The sequence below is a fragment of the Maniola jurtina genome, chromosome 24 (assembly GCF_905333055.1).
Source record: "Maniola jurtina chromosome 24, ilManJurt1.1, whole genome shotgun sequence".
NCBI classification, from domain to species: Eukaryota; Metazoa; Arthropoda; class Insecta; order Lepidoptera; family Nymphalidae; genus Maniola; species Maniola jurtina.
In genome coordinates this window covers 5,033,884-5,049,259 of record NC_060052.1, presented here as the reverse complement: position 1 = coordinate 5,049,259, position 15,376 = coordinate 5,033,884, and the positions used below count along the sequence as shown (strand labels likewise).

Genomic DNA, 15,376 nt, shown 5'->3' with positions numbered 1-15,376 from the left:
AATAAAATTGCGGCCGATGCAGAAATGAATGTTTTATTTTTTGAGGAAACTGTTGAACAAAGAGGCCTGCCGCCTGGCCCAATTTCGTTCAAGGTCCAAGCAGATTTTTTAAACATGAATAGAAATTATGGTTATGGAGAAAAAAATACGCAAGTATGGTTAATAATACGTTTTATTCAGATATTAAAACTAAAATATAAATATAAAATAAAAACATTATATCCACTAAACGTTCCACTAAAAATAAGACTTCGCAAGAAAAAGTTAATGCTTAAGTATATCTATTCAGTGGTGTGTAAAAGTAATGTATGTATAACAACAATATTTATATCATTAACTTCGACAAACAACATCCATTTCTATTTCATTATAAGGCCATGATAATACTACCTAATTCATCTATAGCTTACAAAAAAATCCTTACCAGCAACAGTCAAAATGCATCTTTAAATTCGAATTCCAAAATAAAATAGTGCTCGTAGTTTTCTAATAGCGTTACTCTTATTAGTAACTAATGAAACTACTAAATGGTAGACAAATTTCTACACTGGTAACACTTACGCAAGGTCTAAGGCCCAGAACACATTAGCAACTTTTTATCACGGTTATTCCTTTAAATTGTTTTAAAATTGCATATTCTTATGATAAAAGTAGTTAAATACTGTTTAATTATGGTAATTATTGTCAACTCTAGCCGAAGCACATACCTGAACAAACAATGAGCAAAATTGCCTTCACATCCTCCTCAGTACCATTTAATACATAATATTAACCAAAATTCAGACCAATAAATGTGAGTCTGTCTTGCCTTTTTAGCAGTCATACCATTCTAAAGCTTTTTCTAACAGGAATTAAAAAAGCGTCTAGAACAGTGATCGTGAAAATAAACGTGACAAAAAGCTACAAGTACCAATGCTCTACAATGTCTATGGTACGCTTAAGGCGCGGGCATACACTTCAGGCGTTCGAAGGCTGCCTTCTCGAGAGCTTCGCGGTGGTCCGGGTGCGAGATCTTGATCAGTTCGTATGCGCGTTGCCGGAGCGTCTTTCCGAACAGATTGGCAATGCCTTGCTCGGTCACCACGTAGTTGACGTGTGCTCGGGTTGTTACTACGCCAGCACCTGTTTGAATTAATATTTTTTTTTAAATACAATCCATACAATAAAAAGGAAAAGCCAGAGTCCTGACATACTCTCATAATAGTGGTCTAGTATCGGCAGGGACATAGAGCCATCTCACCATTAAGACCCAGAACAGAAAGGGCCCCATGTGGCAAGGAGACTTACCAACTTTAAGCGTAGGCACGATCTTGGACTCATTCCGTTTAGTCGTGGACACCAATGCGATGATGGGTTTGCCGCGGCCGTCCACCGCCTCCGCCGCGCCGCGGATGAAGTCCACTTGCCCACCGAAGCCAGAGAACATTCGGGTTCCTAGCAAAAAGAATTAACCATCATATTTTTGTCCAACCATCGCCGGTGCACTACTGAGCACGGATCTTCTCAGAAATGAAAAAGGAGCCTTGTGGTTAAGACGTCCGCCTCTTAAGCAGAGGTCGGGGGTTCGATCCTGGGCACGCACCCGAGTTAACTTTTCTGAGTTGCGTTTTAAGTAATTAACTATAACTTGTTTTAATGGTGAAGGAAAAACATCGTGAGGAAACCTGTATGCCTGAGAGTTCTTCATAAAATTCTCATAGGTGTGTGAAGTCTGCAAATCTGCACTAGGCCAGCGTAGTGGACTATTAAAGCCCTTCTCATTCTGAGAGGAGATGCTCTGTAGTGAGCCGGCGATGGGTTGATCATGATGATGAAAATTACTAATAAAATAAGAAAGCAAACTTACCAATAGAGTCCGCGCACACTTGGCCAGTGATGTCCACTTCGATGCAGGAGTTAATGGCTGTCATGTTGGGCAGAAGCGAAACTACGTGCGTATTGTTTACGTAGTCTATCTCCAACATTTCTGAATGGGACAAAAATAAAGAAATTCAGTCAATGATGACTGGTTAATCATGATGATGTTAATGATATCATCATCATGATCAACCCAACGCATTGACCTAGAATCATGATATTTGATTGGTAGGTAGGTCTTATGGCACACATAAAAGGAAAAATCCGGAAACCGTGATTTTGTGGTTGTATCACAAAAAAAAATATTGAAATGTGGTCATGAAAAAATAATTAGTCTTTTCAACTTTAAAAGTAAGATAACTATACTATACCAAGTGGGGTATCATATGAAAAGGCTTTACCTGTACATTCTAAAAAAGATTTTTATTTATTTTTATCCATAATAGTTTTTGATTTATCGTGCAAAATGTCGAAAAATACGACTAGTACTGAACCCTTTGTGCGCGATTCTAAATCGCACTTGGCCGGTTTTTTTTTATAAAGTATTTGTTGTTATAGCGGCAATAGAAATACATATTCTGTGAAAATTTTAACTCTCTACTATTACGGTTTACGAGATACAGCCCGCTGACAGACAGACCGACGGACAGATGGACAGCGAGTCTTAGTAATAGCGTCATTGGCGCACTTCGGGTACGGAACCCTAAAAAAATAACTTACCAATGAAAGGGTTGTTATCTACAAAGTCGTAAAGTTCCTTGTTTCCAACCAAAAAACTGCCAACGATCCTTCCTTTGTGGAACTTTTTCCTGAAAAATAAAATACCAGATAAATATGAAGTACCAAACTTATTTTTGTCTGGCTATTTATAGTCTGGAGTATTTTTTCCGTATCTCCAGAGAAAAAAAAGACCCCTTAAAGTGTCTGTCTTTCTGACGTGTCTGTCGACCCGTCATTTAATTAAATCAAATTAGTATTTTCAATTTCTAAAGTAATGTTACTATACCAAGTGTGTTATCATATGAAAGGGCTTAACCTGTACATTCTAAAACAGATTTTTATATATTTTTATGCATAACAGTTTTTGATTTATCGTGCAAAATATCGGAATAAAATACCCGAGTACGGAGCCCTCGGTGCGCGAGTCTGACTCGCACTTGGCCGGGTTTTTTCCTCTGTGGATACATGCTATCATTTTTTCGGCCTACAGTCTACACACCTGTTGTTGGTGACACATCCTCGTCTGACCAGGTCAATGATACCAACGCTGAACATCTCAGAATGGATGCCCAAGTCTTTGTGATTCTTCAGTGCTGATAGCACCGCGTCCGGAATGCTGCCGATACCTGCCATCAAAGTACAACAATCAAACACTTCACTAATTTATTTAGTAACTATTGTAGCTTAGCCTAACTCTGTGATATTTTATCACTATCTAAAAATCCTTAAACTGTGCAAGCATTTTTTTTTAATTAATTTCAAAAAGAATTTGGTCTCGAACTTGAGCTCGCGATACAGTTTGTTGGTGTCGCCATCTGTTGTCGTCAACTGGCACTACATTCAGCGAGATGTCATGTTCCACAGCATAGACCAAAAGCAATGCAAAATGAATACGCGATAAAAAGTACGGTGGCGCCATCTCTTATCGTCAAGTACTAAACTCACCCATCTGCAAAGTAGCACCATCTTCTACCAAGTTCTCCCCAATGAGCTGTCCGATCTTGGTTTCCTCCGCACTGGCAGGTTTGCCTCCATGTTCAGGAAGGGGGGTGTTGTCTTGCACCGCATAATCCACGTGCGATACGTGGATGATCGCATCACCGAATGTACGGGGCATGTTGACGTTTATTTGGGCTGGAATATAAAATATGGAATATCTTAATTTGCGCAACGGATCAACCTGGCTGTCCAGCGCGGAAATGCAGCCAGTGTTTTTGGCACCATTCCACGCGGATATGATTTGTACAGTAATTAGATAAGGCTTGGATAAGCTTTTAAGTTTATTAAAAAAATTTGGCCATCACAATAAAACCCGAATGGGAATTAATTAATAAGAAAATGCAACAATAAATAAATAAGAATCAATATAATAATAAATAATCAATACAATATCTATAGGTAAGCTTACCGATTATAATCTGCGAGTTGACAAGAGCAGCCCTGACACAGTCTACAGATGTACCCAAACTGCAGTAGCCATGCTGATCCGGGGGCGACACCTAAAAACCAAATACTAGCTTAAAAACTTGTAAAAAATTAATTTAAATCGATTGGCGTCGATTCTCTTGTTTTTTCTAAACTTAATTTAGAGTATTTGCATCTTTTTCTTTTTAATATTGCTGCAGAACATGAATTTCAAATTTAAAGACACTAAATTTTATGTTGAAATCTATAGACTGCACTTTGACTTTGCTTAGACTTAAGTTTCAGTTAAAACGAGACAGATTTATGCCAACGAATATCGTTGGCATAAATCTGTCTCGCTAAACGCTGTCTCGTTTTAACAGTGACTTAAGTCTGAGCAAAATCAAAGTGCGCTCTATAGATCTCAGTCTTAGCTCACGACTGGCACGGGTAGTCACGAAAGTTTGAAAGTTCTAAATTACATCAGGTTTGTCTGTCTTTTCCTTATTGCATTAGTAAGAAAGAGATGCGAATACTCGTAAATTTTAATTACGCTCTGAATCAGTACCAGCCCGGCTAGCATGGGCAGTAGATAAAAATTATATCCCCCGATTATATCCACTGATGTCATAGAAATCAGTGGATATAATCGGGGATATAATTTTTACCTACTGCCCATGCTAGCCGGGCAGTATTGACTTTGTTATAGGTTAGAGCACTGATACTGTAGTACATTGGTTTTCAAATTGTAGTCAAAGGCCCGCTTTCCCAATTTGAAAATCAAATTAGGTGAACCATTTGATCCAATGTTCAAAAAATCGTGTTTTAATAACTGTTTGTAACATTAGATTTATCCAACTATTCTGATCTGAAGAACTTTGTCGGATATTTAGGATATTCTACACAAAAACCGTCAGTGTGAAATTAATTTCTCAGTTAAGATTATTTTGCGATTGATATATTTGTTCAAACCTGAATGAGAGCGATGTCGGGCCTTATGATCTTCCTATGGAACAGCTTAGGTATGTCCTGTAAGAAGATTGGAATTGCATCCGATCTACCTTCCGCGACCGATTTACGTACGTTGGCTGCCATGAACAGAGATACGGATCTGGAAGAAGGAGAGTTAATAGATAAGTACCTACTCTTATATCTTTTGTATAGTCATCATGATTAACCAGCCCTGAGGGATCTCGTCTCAGAATATAAAGAGTTTTAGGCCAAAGCCCGCCACGCTAGCAGATGGGCAGACTTCACACATCTTTGAGAACATTATGGAGAACTATCAGGCATGCAGGTATCCTCAGGATATTTTTCCTTCCCTGTCAAACACTTATAACGCAAATAACTCCGAAAAGTTTTATTTTTCTCTCTCGTCTGGCTTTACAAAGATTAGCCAATGTCAAGTTTGTAGTTATTTGTAACAAGTTAGTTAAACTATACAAGTATGGACCCCGTCTGTGCCGGCGCTCGCCGACATACGCACGGCACCCCCTTAGTTAGAGCGCTTTCCAGTCAGTTTTAACAAAAAAAAAACACTCCAAAAAGGCAGAGCACGCCCGCCAGCTAACACCAATACAGACGAAGTCCCTCCGAAAAGTTAGAGGCGATGTATAAGTTTTGATAGCTGTCAGAAGTATAATATGTTTCTGATAAAAATCGCAAAGGTATGAAATATCCTTCCAGCCTATCCTTGGTGCCACATAATTACTAATTAGAACTAAAGAACATTTAAGACAAGACTAAATAGGCAGCTTTTAGGCTCTGCTTTCCTTCAGGATTGCTGTCGTCAGGCACAACAGCATTTGGAACCAGTGGTAAATTAGTGGAAATCAAAACATATATCAAAATATACTTGAATAAAAATCTATTCCATTCTATTCTCTATTCTCAACGCTGTCTTATAGCATTCAAAAAATATGTAACCACGCGTTTGTTGTAATTGCCCCAAATAAGGACACTACTAGTAAAACTGTCTATTTTTAAGCAAATGGTGAAAGTGCGCAAATAGCTGTCATATGAAGTATGTTGTTATTTAGCCCTCTCCGTAAAATAAGTAAAATTTTGCGTGTATTTTCGTCTGTGTTGGTGTTAGCTGGCGGGCGTGCTGCCTTTTTGGAGTGTTTTTTTTTTTTTTTGTTAAAACTGACTGGAAAGCGTCCTAAGGGGGTACCGTGCGTGTGTCAGCGAGCGCCGGAACAGACGGGGTCCATACTTGTATAGTTTAACTAACTTGTTACAAATAACTACAAACTTGACATTGGCTAATCTTTGTAAAGCCAGACGAGAGTAAAAAAAAATTGCGTTGTTGAATGACAGATATTTGGATCAATGTAAATCAACCAAACCGCTATCTCACTTGATAATGATGATAAAATGAAGCGTTATCCAATGTCAATTGTCCATGTCAACATCACAGTGCATTTCGAGGCTCATAAAATCTAATAAAACACCAACCCTACTAGATAACGTCATTTATATCGCACGAAAATGTTATCAGTTATCACGTATTTAGATAAACCATCGATATGAGAAAAAATTATATACTTATATTGGTGGATATATGATGGATTATATTATGTCATATTTGAAGTTGAAAATAAAGTTATCCATCCATCCATCCATCAGCCTGTATGCGCCCACTGCTGGACATAGGCCTTTCCAAGAGCGCGCCACCACATACGGTCCTCCGCCTTCCTCATCCACCCGCTCCCCGCCACCTTCTTCAGGTCATCGGTTCAGCGGGCAGGAGGTCGTCCCACACTGCGCTTGCCCGTACGCGGTCTCCACTCCAGAACACATTTTGATGCCATTTTTCCTTTTTATAAAATGATGTAAATGAAATCTACAGACTCTCAAGATAGTACCACAATTAGTCCTATCTCTATAAACATCTTTGCAATAAGCATAGGTATAGGATCTTAGTATTTTCTGAGGTTTGAGGTTAAGGATCTAGGTATGGACTTGCTAGCCAATTTGTTATCATTATAAGATTACATTTCTATATCTGCTTACATATATCCTTGAATCAATAGCCATTCGTTAATGTCCGACCTAAGTCATAGTTAATCAGAAAGAATATAGTTTTGCCTTAAATACGGATGTTTGAAGGTCCGTAAGATTAAAATAAATAACAATTTTCTTTACTTTTACCGTAATAGGGATGATGACTTTGAAATCAGCGACCTTTTATCAAACGTCAAAACATTCGCATAGTAAGGGAGCTTGTATGAAATACATACATGTGACGTCATAAACATTTGATCTAATAAGTTAAATCGATAATTTCAAATGGTTAGCAAACTTGATGTAACATCCGTTAGATCAATTTTTTCACACAAAATGTAGCCTATGTCACCCGGACCATAATACGAATCGATTGACACCTCATTTATCAAAATCGGCTCAGTAGTTTAGGCGCTACGGTGGAACACATATAAATACAAATTTTGTCGTTCTTTTACCCGACTGCGGCAAAGCCAAAAGTAAGGGTTATGATTTTAGCAGTCTAGGTATATATGTATGTATATGTTTGTATCCAGATTCTGCCTAACTCCACTGTAGTGCCTAAACTACTGGGCCGATTTTGGTGAATGAGGTGTCAATTGATGCTTTGTAAAGGCCGGGTGACATAGGCTATATCTTATACGAAAAAAATCGGCCTGTTACATCAATAAAAGTGAGGGTCTCAAATTTTTTTTATTGCTATTGTGTCAGAGGAGAAAATTCTGAGTTCATAAATATAAATATTAATTATTAAAATATGCTAAGCGACAGAAACCCCATTCAGCATTTACTAAGACGATCGCAGTCGGGTTTTAGTTTTCAACTTTTTGGTCGGGTAAAAAAACTATCATACCTGAATATGTCCTTGTATTCCGGTGCGACGTACTTCGCTTCCTTCTCAGTATGCATGTGCACCACTTTGATGTCTCGCAAATTGCCTGCCTTCCCGACGTCTGTCATGGCGTCCAGAAGTGGCACCGGGGTGGCCGCGGCACCCTGAGCGTATACCGTTTGTCCTGGAATTTACATAAGGAATTTTATTATCTTAGCTTAATTATTAATTACTAGCTATTACCCGCGGCTTCGCTCGCGTGACTCAAGGTTTGTTACAATATTTTTTGGTGCAAATCTTAAGTATTTTATCATGTGTTAAAGCATGCCATGTTTTCTTGGAAAGAAAAGTAGCCTATACCTATCACTTCTTAAGTCCTCAACTATGTCTATGCAAAAAACGACGACAATTCATAGTTCTGTTTTGGCGTTACTGAACGACAAATGCGTGAAGTGCTCTGTGCTATCCCGCGGGAACTGTTTGTTTTTCCGGGATAAAAAGTAGTTTAATTATGTCCTTTCCCGGAATGTATCTTAAGTCTGTACTAAATTTCATTAAAATCGTTTCAACGGTAGAGCCGTGAAAACGTAGCAGACAGACAGACAGACATGCACTTTCGCATTTATAATATTAAGTAACTATAAGTAAAATAAGTAAAATATAAGGAAAATAAGTAATAAGTATGGATTGCTTGCAGAAAGGAGGGGTTTTTAGTCGGTAGGAGTCCGGCACTATGCCCATAGGGATTCACCCCTCCTACGGAAAAAAGAGGTTAATTATTCGGCCATGGATAGGTACTTCCACAATAGAGCGTGAGTTTAGTTGCTTTTGTACATATTTATTATTTATCTGTAACTATGACTTTTTATAAGTTGAATAGGCCTATTTCTATCCCAGAAATTTAGCAAGAAAAATTAATCCGATGATTCCAAAGTGTTTATAAAATCCTAGATAATGCCAGCGACTTCGTCCACGTGGATTTAGATTTTTTTTAAATCTAAATGCAAATGGACGTTCTAAATCTCTTTGATCTTCGGGGATAAAAAGTTGCTTATGTCAATTTTCGAGATGCTAACCAACTCTGTACCTTTCATATCAATCGGATAAACGGATCAGCTTTCAAGAATTCCGCGGGAACTGTTTCATTTTTCGGGGTAAAAAGTAGCCTATGTCCGTCCCCGGGATGTAAGCGAACTGTATCAAATTCATCAAAATCGATTAAACTGTTGAGCCGTGAAAAGCTAGCAGACAGACACTTTTGCATTTATAATATTATAAAAATATGGATTTCATTATCTGTAACTATGACTTTTAAGGTGCCCACGCACTCGAACTGAACTGCAGCTGAACTGCGCGGCGCGGCAGCGCGCTGCACTATATTCTCTCCAGCCGCGACGCGCAGTTCAGCTGCAGTTCAGTTCGAGTGCGTGGGCACCTTTATAAGTTGATAATACTATGTTTTCCGACTGTATCTATTTTGGAAACTTGCTATTATTGACATACTTATTAAGTTCATATCTTTGTTATATTATGTTAACTTAGTATCAATTCAGAATGATTTGCGAAATGTTTTATTCTGTGCGGGTAGACCATTCCTACATATTCCACTCGTAATTCTCGCCGATAAGCATTTTGATTCAGCGGCCAAGGTCGCCGATCGATGATGAAACTTTGCCAGGATTTCGTTGTTGTAAAAATCAAAGTAAGTAACTAGGTATAATCTAAAGTTTTGGCAACTTCTCTTACAAATAGTAACATTGTAACGTACTATATTCTGTTTATAGGGTTCCGTACCTCTAAAGGAAAAACGGAGCCCTTATAGAATTACTTTGTTGTCTGTCTGTCTATCTGTCTGTCTGTCCGTCGTGTCTGTCAACAAACCTATAGGGTACTTCCCGTCGACCTAGAATCATGAAATTTGGCAGGTACTACTTACTATAAGACCTATCTGTCTTATATTACAAATTTATTTATTAGTATAGATACAGGAATAAATCTGAAAAGCGCGAATTTGTGGTTATATCATGTAAAAAAAAAATGTGTTTCAATTTTCAAAGTAAGATAACTACACCAAGTGGGGTATCATATGAAAGGGCTTTACCTGGACATTCTAAAATAGATTTTTATTTATTTGTATGCATAATAGTTTTTGATTTATCGTGCAAAATGTTGAAAAAATACCCGAGTACGGAACCCTCAGTGCGCGAGTCTGACTCGCACTTGGCCGGTTTTAAGCCCATAATATGTAATGTATCATTGCTCATATCGTATTATCTAGAAAATACAGTCGCAAATAAAAGTTATGAATTAGGTCAAGTTTCTCATCTCTGTGTTTAAAAGCATCTGAACTGGTTTTATAAAAAGGAAAATGAATTCAATAACAACGTACAGTCAGCATATGAATTAGCCAAACCTTAACCCACTTTTATCTGTTATACTGCACAATGAATATCGTTCGCGCCGTAATCAGTTTCAAGCTCTTGAACGTTGGATTACAAGGAAAGTAAGACAATAATATTTTTTTAGACCAGTGGGTGGTTTAATCTCGCCTGAATATCGGTTTTCTATAGTATTTAGGATCTTTGGAGACAGGAACTCTCAAACTTGTTTGGCGGTTGCTCTTTGAAAAGAGCAACCGCCGAGTTTCTTGCTGGTTCTTCTCGGTAGGAAAGGCATTCCGAACCAGTGGTAGATGCTTTTGACGATTCAAAAGAAATTGTAAAAGTCTAATTGAATAAAAATATTTTGAATTTAAACTTGTTCCTCCTTCACAATTTTAATCGTGAAGGAACAAAATTGAGAGATTCGTTCAACCGTTCGTTGGCATTATTATGTGGTCGACATCCAATCTACTCACAGCAAACGTTTTTGCTCAACATTTCTGATACGAACGGTTTGGATCACTCTTCTGGCGACCGTGTTTCCTGCCACTTCCCTATCCACCTTCAAGGCAAAAGTGAATAGCCAAAGGCATCTTCTTGACAGGCGCGCTCCAAATTAGAACTCATCAATGCTTTTCAAGCGACATTTATCTCGTGACATTAACCTCATTTAAGGCACTGATAAGTTGACGTATTTAAGTTACCAGTAACAGCTACATTTCTTACTAGCTGATGCCCGCAGCTTCGCCCGCGTGGATTGGTCAGATCCCCTGCAGCATCAGGATTGAGGAGTTGGACTCCAAATTTTTTATGAAACAATGTCGCAAAGTTCCTCTATCGATTAAAAAAGAAATGACGCAAATCGGTTCAGAAATCTCGGAGATTTCGGTGTACATAGGTAGAAAAACACAACTCCCTTTTTAAAAGTCGGTTAAAAAACATAGCCTATTTTACGCCCTGGTCAATCCTCTACTTGCCTGTGAAAGTCCCGTCAAAATCGGTTCAGCCGTTCCAAAGATTAGCCTTTTCAAACAGACAGACAGACAGACAGACAGACAGACAAAAATTTTAAAAACGTGTGATTCAGTTATGGTATCGTTCAAATAACCATATGAGCTTAATATGAGGTAGTTATTTCGAAATTACAGACAGACACTCCAATTTTATTTATTAGTATAGATAATACAAAAACATAAATATTAAATATCTATAATAATTTGTAGTGCGTATCGCGGTTGTCTTGAGAGAGGGATGTGTTATCTTTCTCTGAGTCTTGAAAAAGATTTTTGTACAATAGGATGAGTAGGTTATTAGTATCATTTTCCACTGTCACTGTCAGCAATCGTTGTTTATGTACCTAGTTACCTACTATCGAGTAGCTAGTCGTTCGCCTATATTTTCCATCCGAGAGCGGTCGTAGCCGGCGATTATAGTCGGCAGTACGCAATAAATATAAGATCGCCATTAGGTATCTACTACTACGCACCAAAAATGTTGAAAGTGGGCAATTACGTGCAGGGTTGCATAAGATGGGTCAGGAGTTAGGACTCAGGATACGCACAAAGAGCCCCAGACATAGAACTTTACAAGTAGGGTAGTTACTTATATGTACCTACTATGATGTCCTGTCTATGGCAGTTATTGCTACCTCTTATTAGTATAAGATGTTTATACAATATACGGCAGGTCCTTTCAACTGCTGCCGCGTAAGACTTATCTGATAAGAGAGACAGAGTGAGAGAGCTCTCTCTTTCTTTAGAGAGAGAGAGAAAGAGAGAAGAGTAAGAAAAGAGTTTAAATGCGATAGAAAGAAAGGTGTTATTAAATTTTAGGCCACAGTGCGAGAATAATTGTATTTTATTCCGTCGATACAAGAGTCGCTATTTATTTAAACGTCTTTGCGGAGCGAGCCCTCTGCTCTGTGCAAGGCACCTACTATTTTGTATATTGTGTTGATGTATCTATATTAAATTACGTAGGCATTTGCATCATAGGCAAATAAAATGTAAACAACGCACGTCTCAATCAAACTGTTATCTCAATTCTGATAAGGTACGTAAATATGTAATAGATTTTATTAGTTTATCAAAAGCACTTATAGTTAGTTTAACATTTATTACTTAGTTGTATTGGATGGCGTTAATTTCATCTGCCTTAAGAATATTTTTAATTAAGAGATCAGAAGTGGGATCAGAGTGGTTTTAATATAGTATTTTTTTATTTTAACCCTGATTAAAGTAATTAATGATGTAATCTCCTGATTTTCTTTATGCTGATAGAACAGCGCTAGACTGCGATTATATCTGATGGCAATTGACAATAATTAAATAGAAAAACTCAATGCCATAAAGTCAAGTAGGACAAAGACTTTTTCAAGAGGCCTCAATCATCAAAATCGGCTCAGTAGTTTAGGCGCTACGGCGGAACAGATAAATACAAACCTACATACATACATACACACATAAGCAGCTAAAATCATAACTCTTCCTTTTGGCTTTGCCGTAATCGGGTAAAAAGGGCATCCAAATTTAAAACATCAAACAAGCCAAACTTGAATTTTTTCGGGTCAAACAAGATCCAAGTGTTGGCATCATGTGCCATTAAAATGCTAATTTTGGTTTTTCGCGGGACATAAGGCAATGACATCGTTTTTAAATCAGCTTTAAAAATATTTTTAAATATTAAATTTTATTAAGGTTTAATTTTTTTTGGGTGCACCGCAATTGATTTGATTAGATGAGGGTAGGTATATAGTACTCTAAGGCATGCAGATTAACTCAAGGTTATTAAATACTAGCGACCCTCCCTGGCTTCGTACAGGTAGCTTATTACAATTTTCGTAGGGATCTCTAATTTTTTGAAAATAAAATATAGCCTATGTCACTAAGGAATAATGTAGGTTTCTTCTGGTGAAAGAATTTTCAACATCAGTTCAGTAGTTCCAGAGATTACCCCCGCCCTACAAACAAACTTAAAAACTTTACCTCTTTATAACAATAGTATAGATTAGTGTAGATATAATTATCATGTAGTCAAACTGTATACTTTCATATTGTGTGATGTATGCAGAGTGCAAAGCAGTATCACTATGATACTAATTTGCTACATATTATATATTACAAATGAGTTGTCACAAAGAGATTAAAATCCAATAAAGATAAAGAAAGTGGGTTTATCGGTTCTTTAAATAGTTTTTGAGATAACTTTTATAACTAGTAGACATTTTATAGATGTGTTTTTTTAAAGATACCTACTATGTTGTACGTCGTCATCTGTCTGTTGTACTATGTCGTATGATGATAAGATGTTAGTTAAATATAGCATTTGGAAGTCATTTTTACATAAAGATACCCATAATAATATTACAAATGCGAAAGCTTGTTTGTCTGCTAGCTTTTCGTGGTCCTTCCATTTAACTTTCTCGTCAATATCAGACGGGAATTAGTACAGAGTTAGTTTACATCCAGAGGACAGACATAGGCTACTTTTTGTCCTGGAAAATCAACTATTCCCACAGGATTTATAAAAATTCAAATCTACATGGACAAACTCGCGGACATCATTTATTTAGTACAGAGATAGCTTGCATTCTGGAGATGGACATCAAATTGTTCCCTCAAGACTTTTAAAAAACTAATATCCACATGGATAAAGTTGCAGGCATCGTTTATTTAAAATAATAATTCAATTCACTCTTTCTAAGTTGTGATTTTTAAAGGTTAATTAAGAGAAAAAGTTGGGATTTTAATCTTTGTTATTCATCCAATAACAAAGCTATTTTGTAAACATAGTGATTGTTACAGTCCTCTAATCTTGCTAGCCTCGAAGATCATTTATCAATAAACAAGCGAAGTACAAAGTACAGACAATTGACCCCACACAGTAACTATTATTGTATTTCCTCTATTAGGTCTCTAATGGTTTGAATTACCAAGTAAACTGCCATATAATTTATAGATAGTTTTCAACAGTTGGATGGTAGGTACATTATTTTTATTCTATAGTACAGTAAACAGGTATAATTTGTTTAGCGTAATTTGCATTTATGTTTAGTTCAATATCAAATAAGCGAGTATAATTTGGTCCCTCTGTAACATACAGTTCTATACTGATCAGAGATTCATCTAATTCACACTAGTTTCAAAGTCAGAATGTCTGTTATAATTTTTGTTCTATTATTGAATGATTTTTGTTTCTCAAGGAAAAAATACAGTAGATTAAAGAGTGAAGGATTATTTGGATTTGCTTTCTCTAAACTGTCCAATCTAACATAAAGTATTCTCAATAATCAAGCTGCTACTCTATCAATAATTCCATTTTAATTAGGTAGGTAGTAAGTGTGGTAGCTATGAAGTATGCATGTTTTACCTTTGCCCTGTGGTCTGATTTTTGATCTTCATTCTTAACCCCACAAGTACATTAACATACTTTCTCAACCAAGCAGAAGCAATTGATATCTTTACTCAGAAACTAAATTTAGATTCCAATAACAAGGATATTTATAATTCTTACCAGATTTCAAACATTTTTCGAATGCCTCTTTCGCAGTCAAAAACTCCGGCTTGCGGTCCAATGGTTGAGATAGTTCTTGAGTATACGTAAAATAGTTTCTATTTGATTTCGCGGCTTGCAACGCGGCACCTATTTTCGCAAAATTCCGCACTGACACGTTGGGCACAACAAATTTCCCCATCACAGACATATTTGTGCTGTTATTTTAGTATATCTTACTATGTTATTAAAATTGCACAAATTGAACAGTTGTTTTTATGGGTGGAGACTAGGCAATGATGTAAAATATATAAATAATTTAATATTTTCTACAGCCAGAACCACACAATACAAAGTAGAATCGAGACGCCCGCGGCTGACACGGTCCGAACTTTGAGCGTTCGCAGTTCACTGGTTCACACAACAACACCACAACTGAATCAAACAAGCCGACCGAAGCAGAAAGTCCCGCGCAAGCCCCTCGCTTCACCAATTACTGTCCTCTCCTGCTGTCCAGTCGACTAACCACTTTGCTTCGCAATTGTGTTGTTTTTTTGACATTAAGAAGTAAGGAACACGTCATACAGTAGGTAATTTATACCAAATTAGTCTTCAGGCTTGTACTTGGTCATGTTTATACTTACATTTTACCCTATATCTGTACTACAAAAATATTAAATAAACA

At 37.1% G+C, this 15,376-nt stretch overlaps 1 protein-coding gene across 1 annotated transcript; it reads right to left on the bottom strand.

The window, feature by feature from the left end:
- Positions 1-154: 154 nt before the first annotated feature.
- On the bottom strand, positions 155-15,268 carry LOC123877676 (4-hydroxybutyrate coenzyme A transferase). The gene is made up of 10 exons (XM_045924525.1): positions 14,713-15,268; positions 7,841-8,003; positions 4,954-5,092; positions 3,986-4,076; positions 3,523-3,711; positions 3,077-3,203; positions 2,578-2,666; positions 1,847-1,966; positions 1,288-1,434; positions 155-1,122 (listed from the first exon to the last, which is right to left on the bottom strand). Exons 1-10 carry the CDS (start codon positions 14,900-14,902, stop codon positions 938-940), a joined length of 1,440 nt encoding a protein of 479 aa, XP_045780481.1. The 5' UTR covers positions 14,903-15,268; the 3' UTR covers positions 155-937.
- Between the last annotated feature and the right edge of the window lie 108 nt (positions 15,269-15,376).

Coding starts and splice junctions, on each gene's coding strand:
- LOC123877676 (XM_045924525.1), bottom strand. CDS start 14,902: ATGTCTGTGATGGGGAAATTTGTTGTGCCCAACGTGTCAGTGCGGAAT. Junction 4,077..4,953: donor CCGACATCGCTCTCATTCAG/GTTTGAACAAAT, acceptor TTTGGTTTTTAG/GTGTCGCCCCCGGATCAGCA. Junction 1,435..1,846: donor AGTGTGCGCGGACTCTATTG/GTAAGTTTGCTT, acceptor TCTTTTTGCTAG/GAACCCGAATGTTCTCTGGC.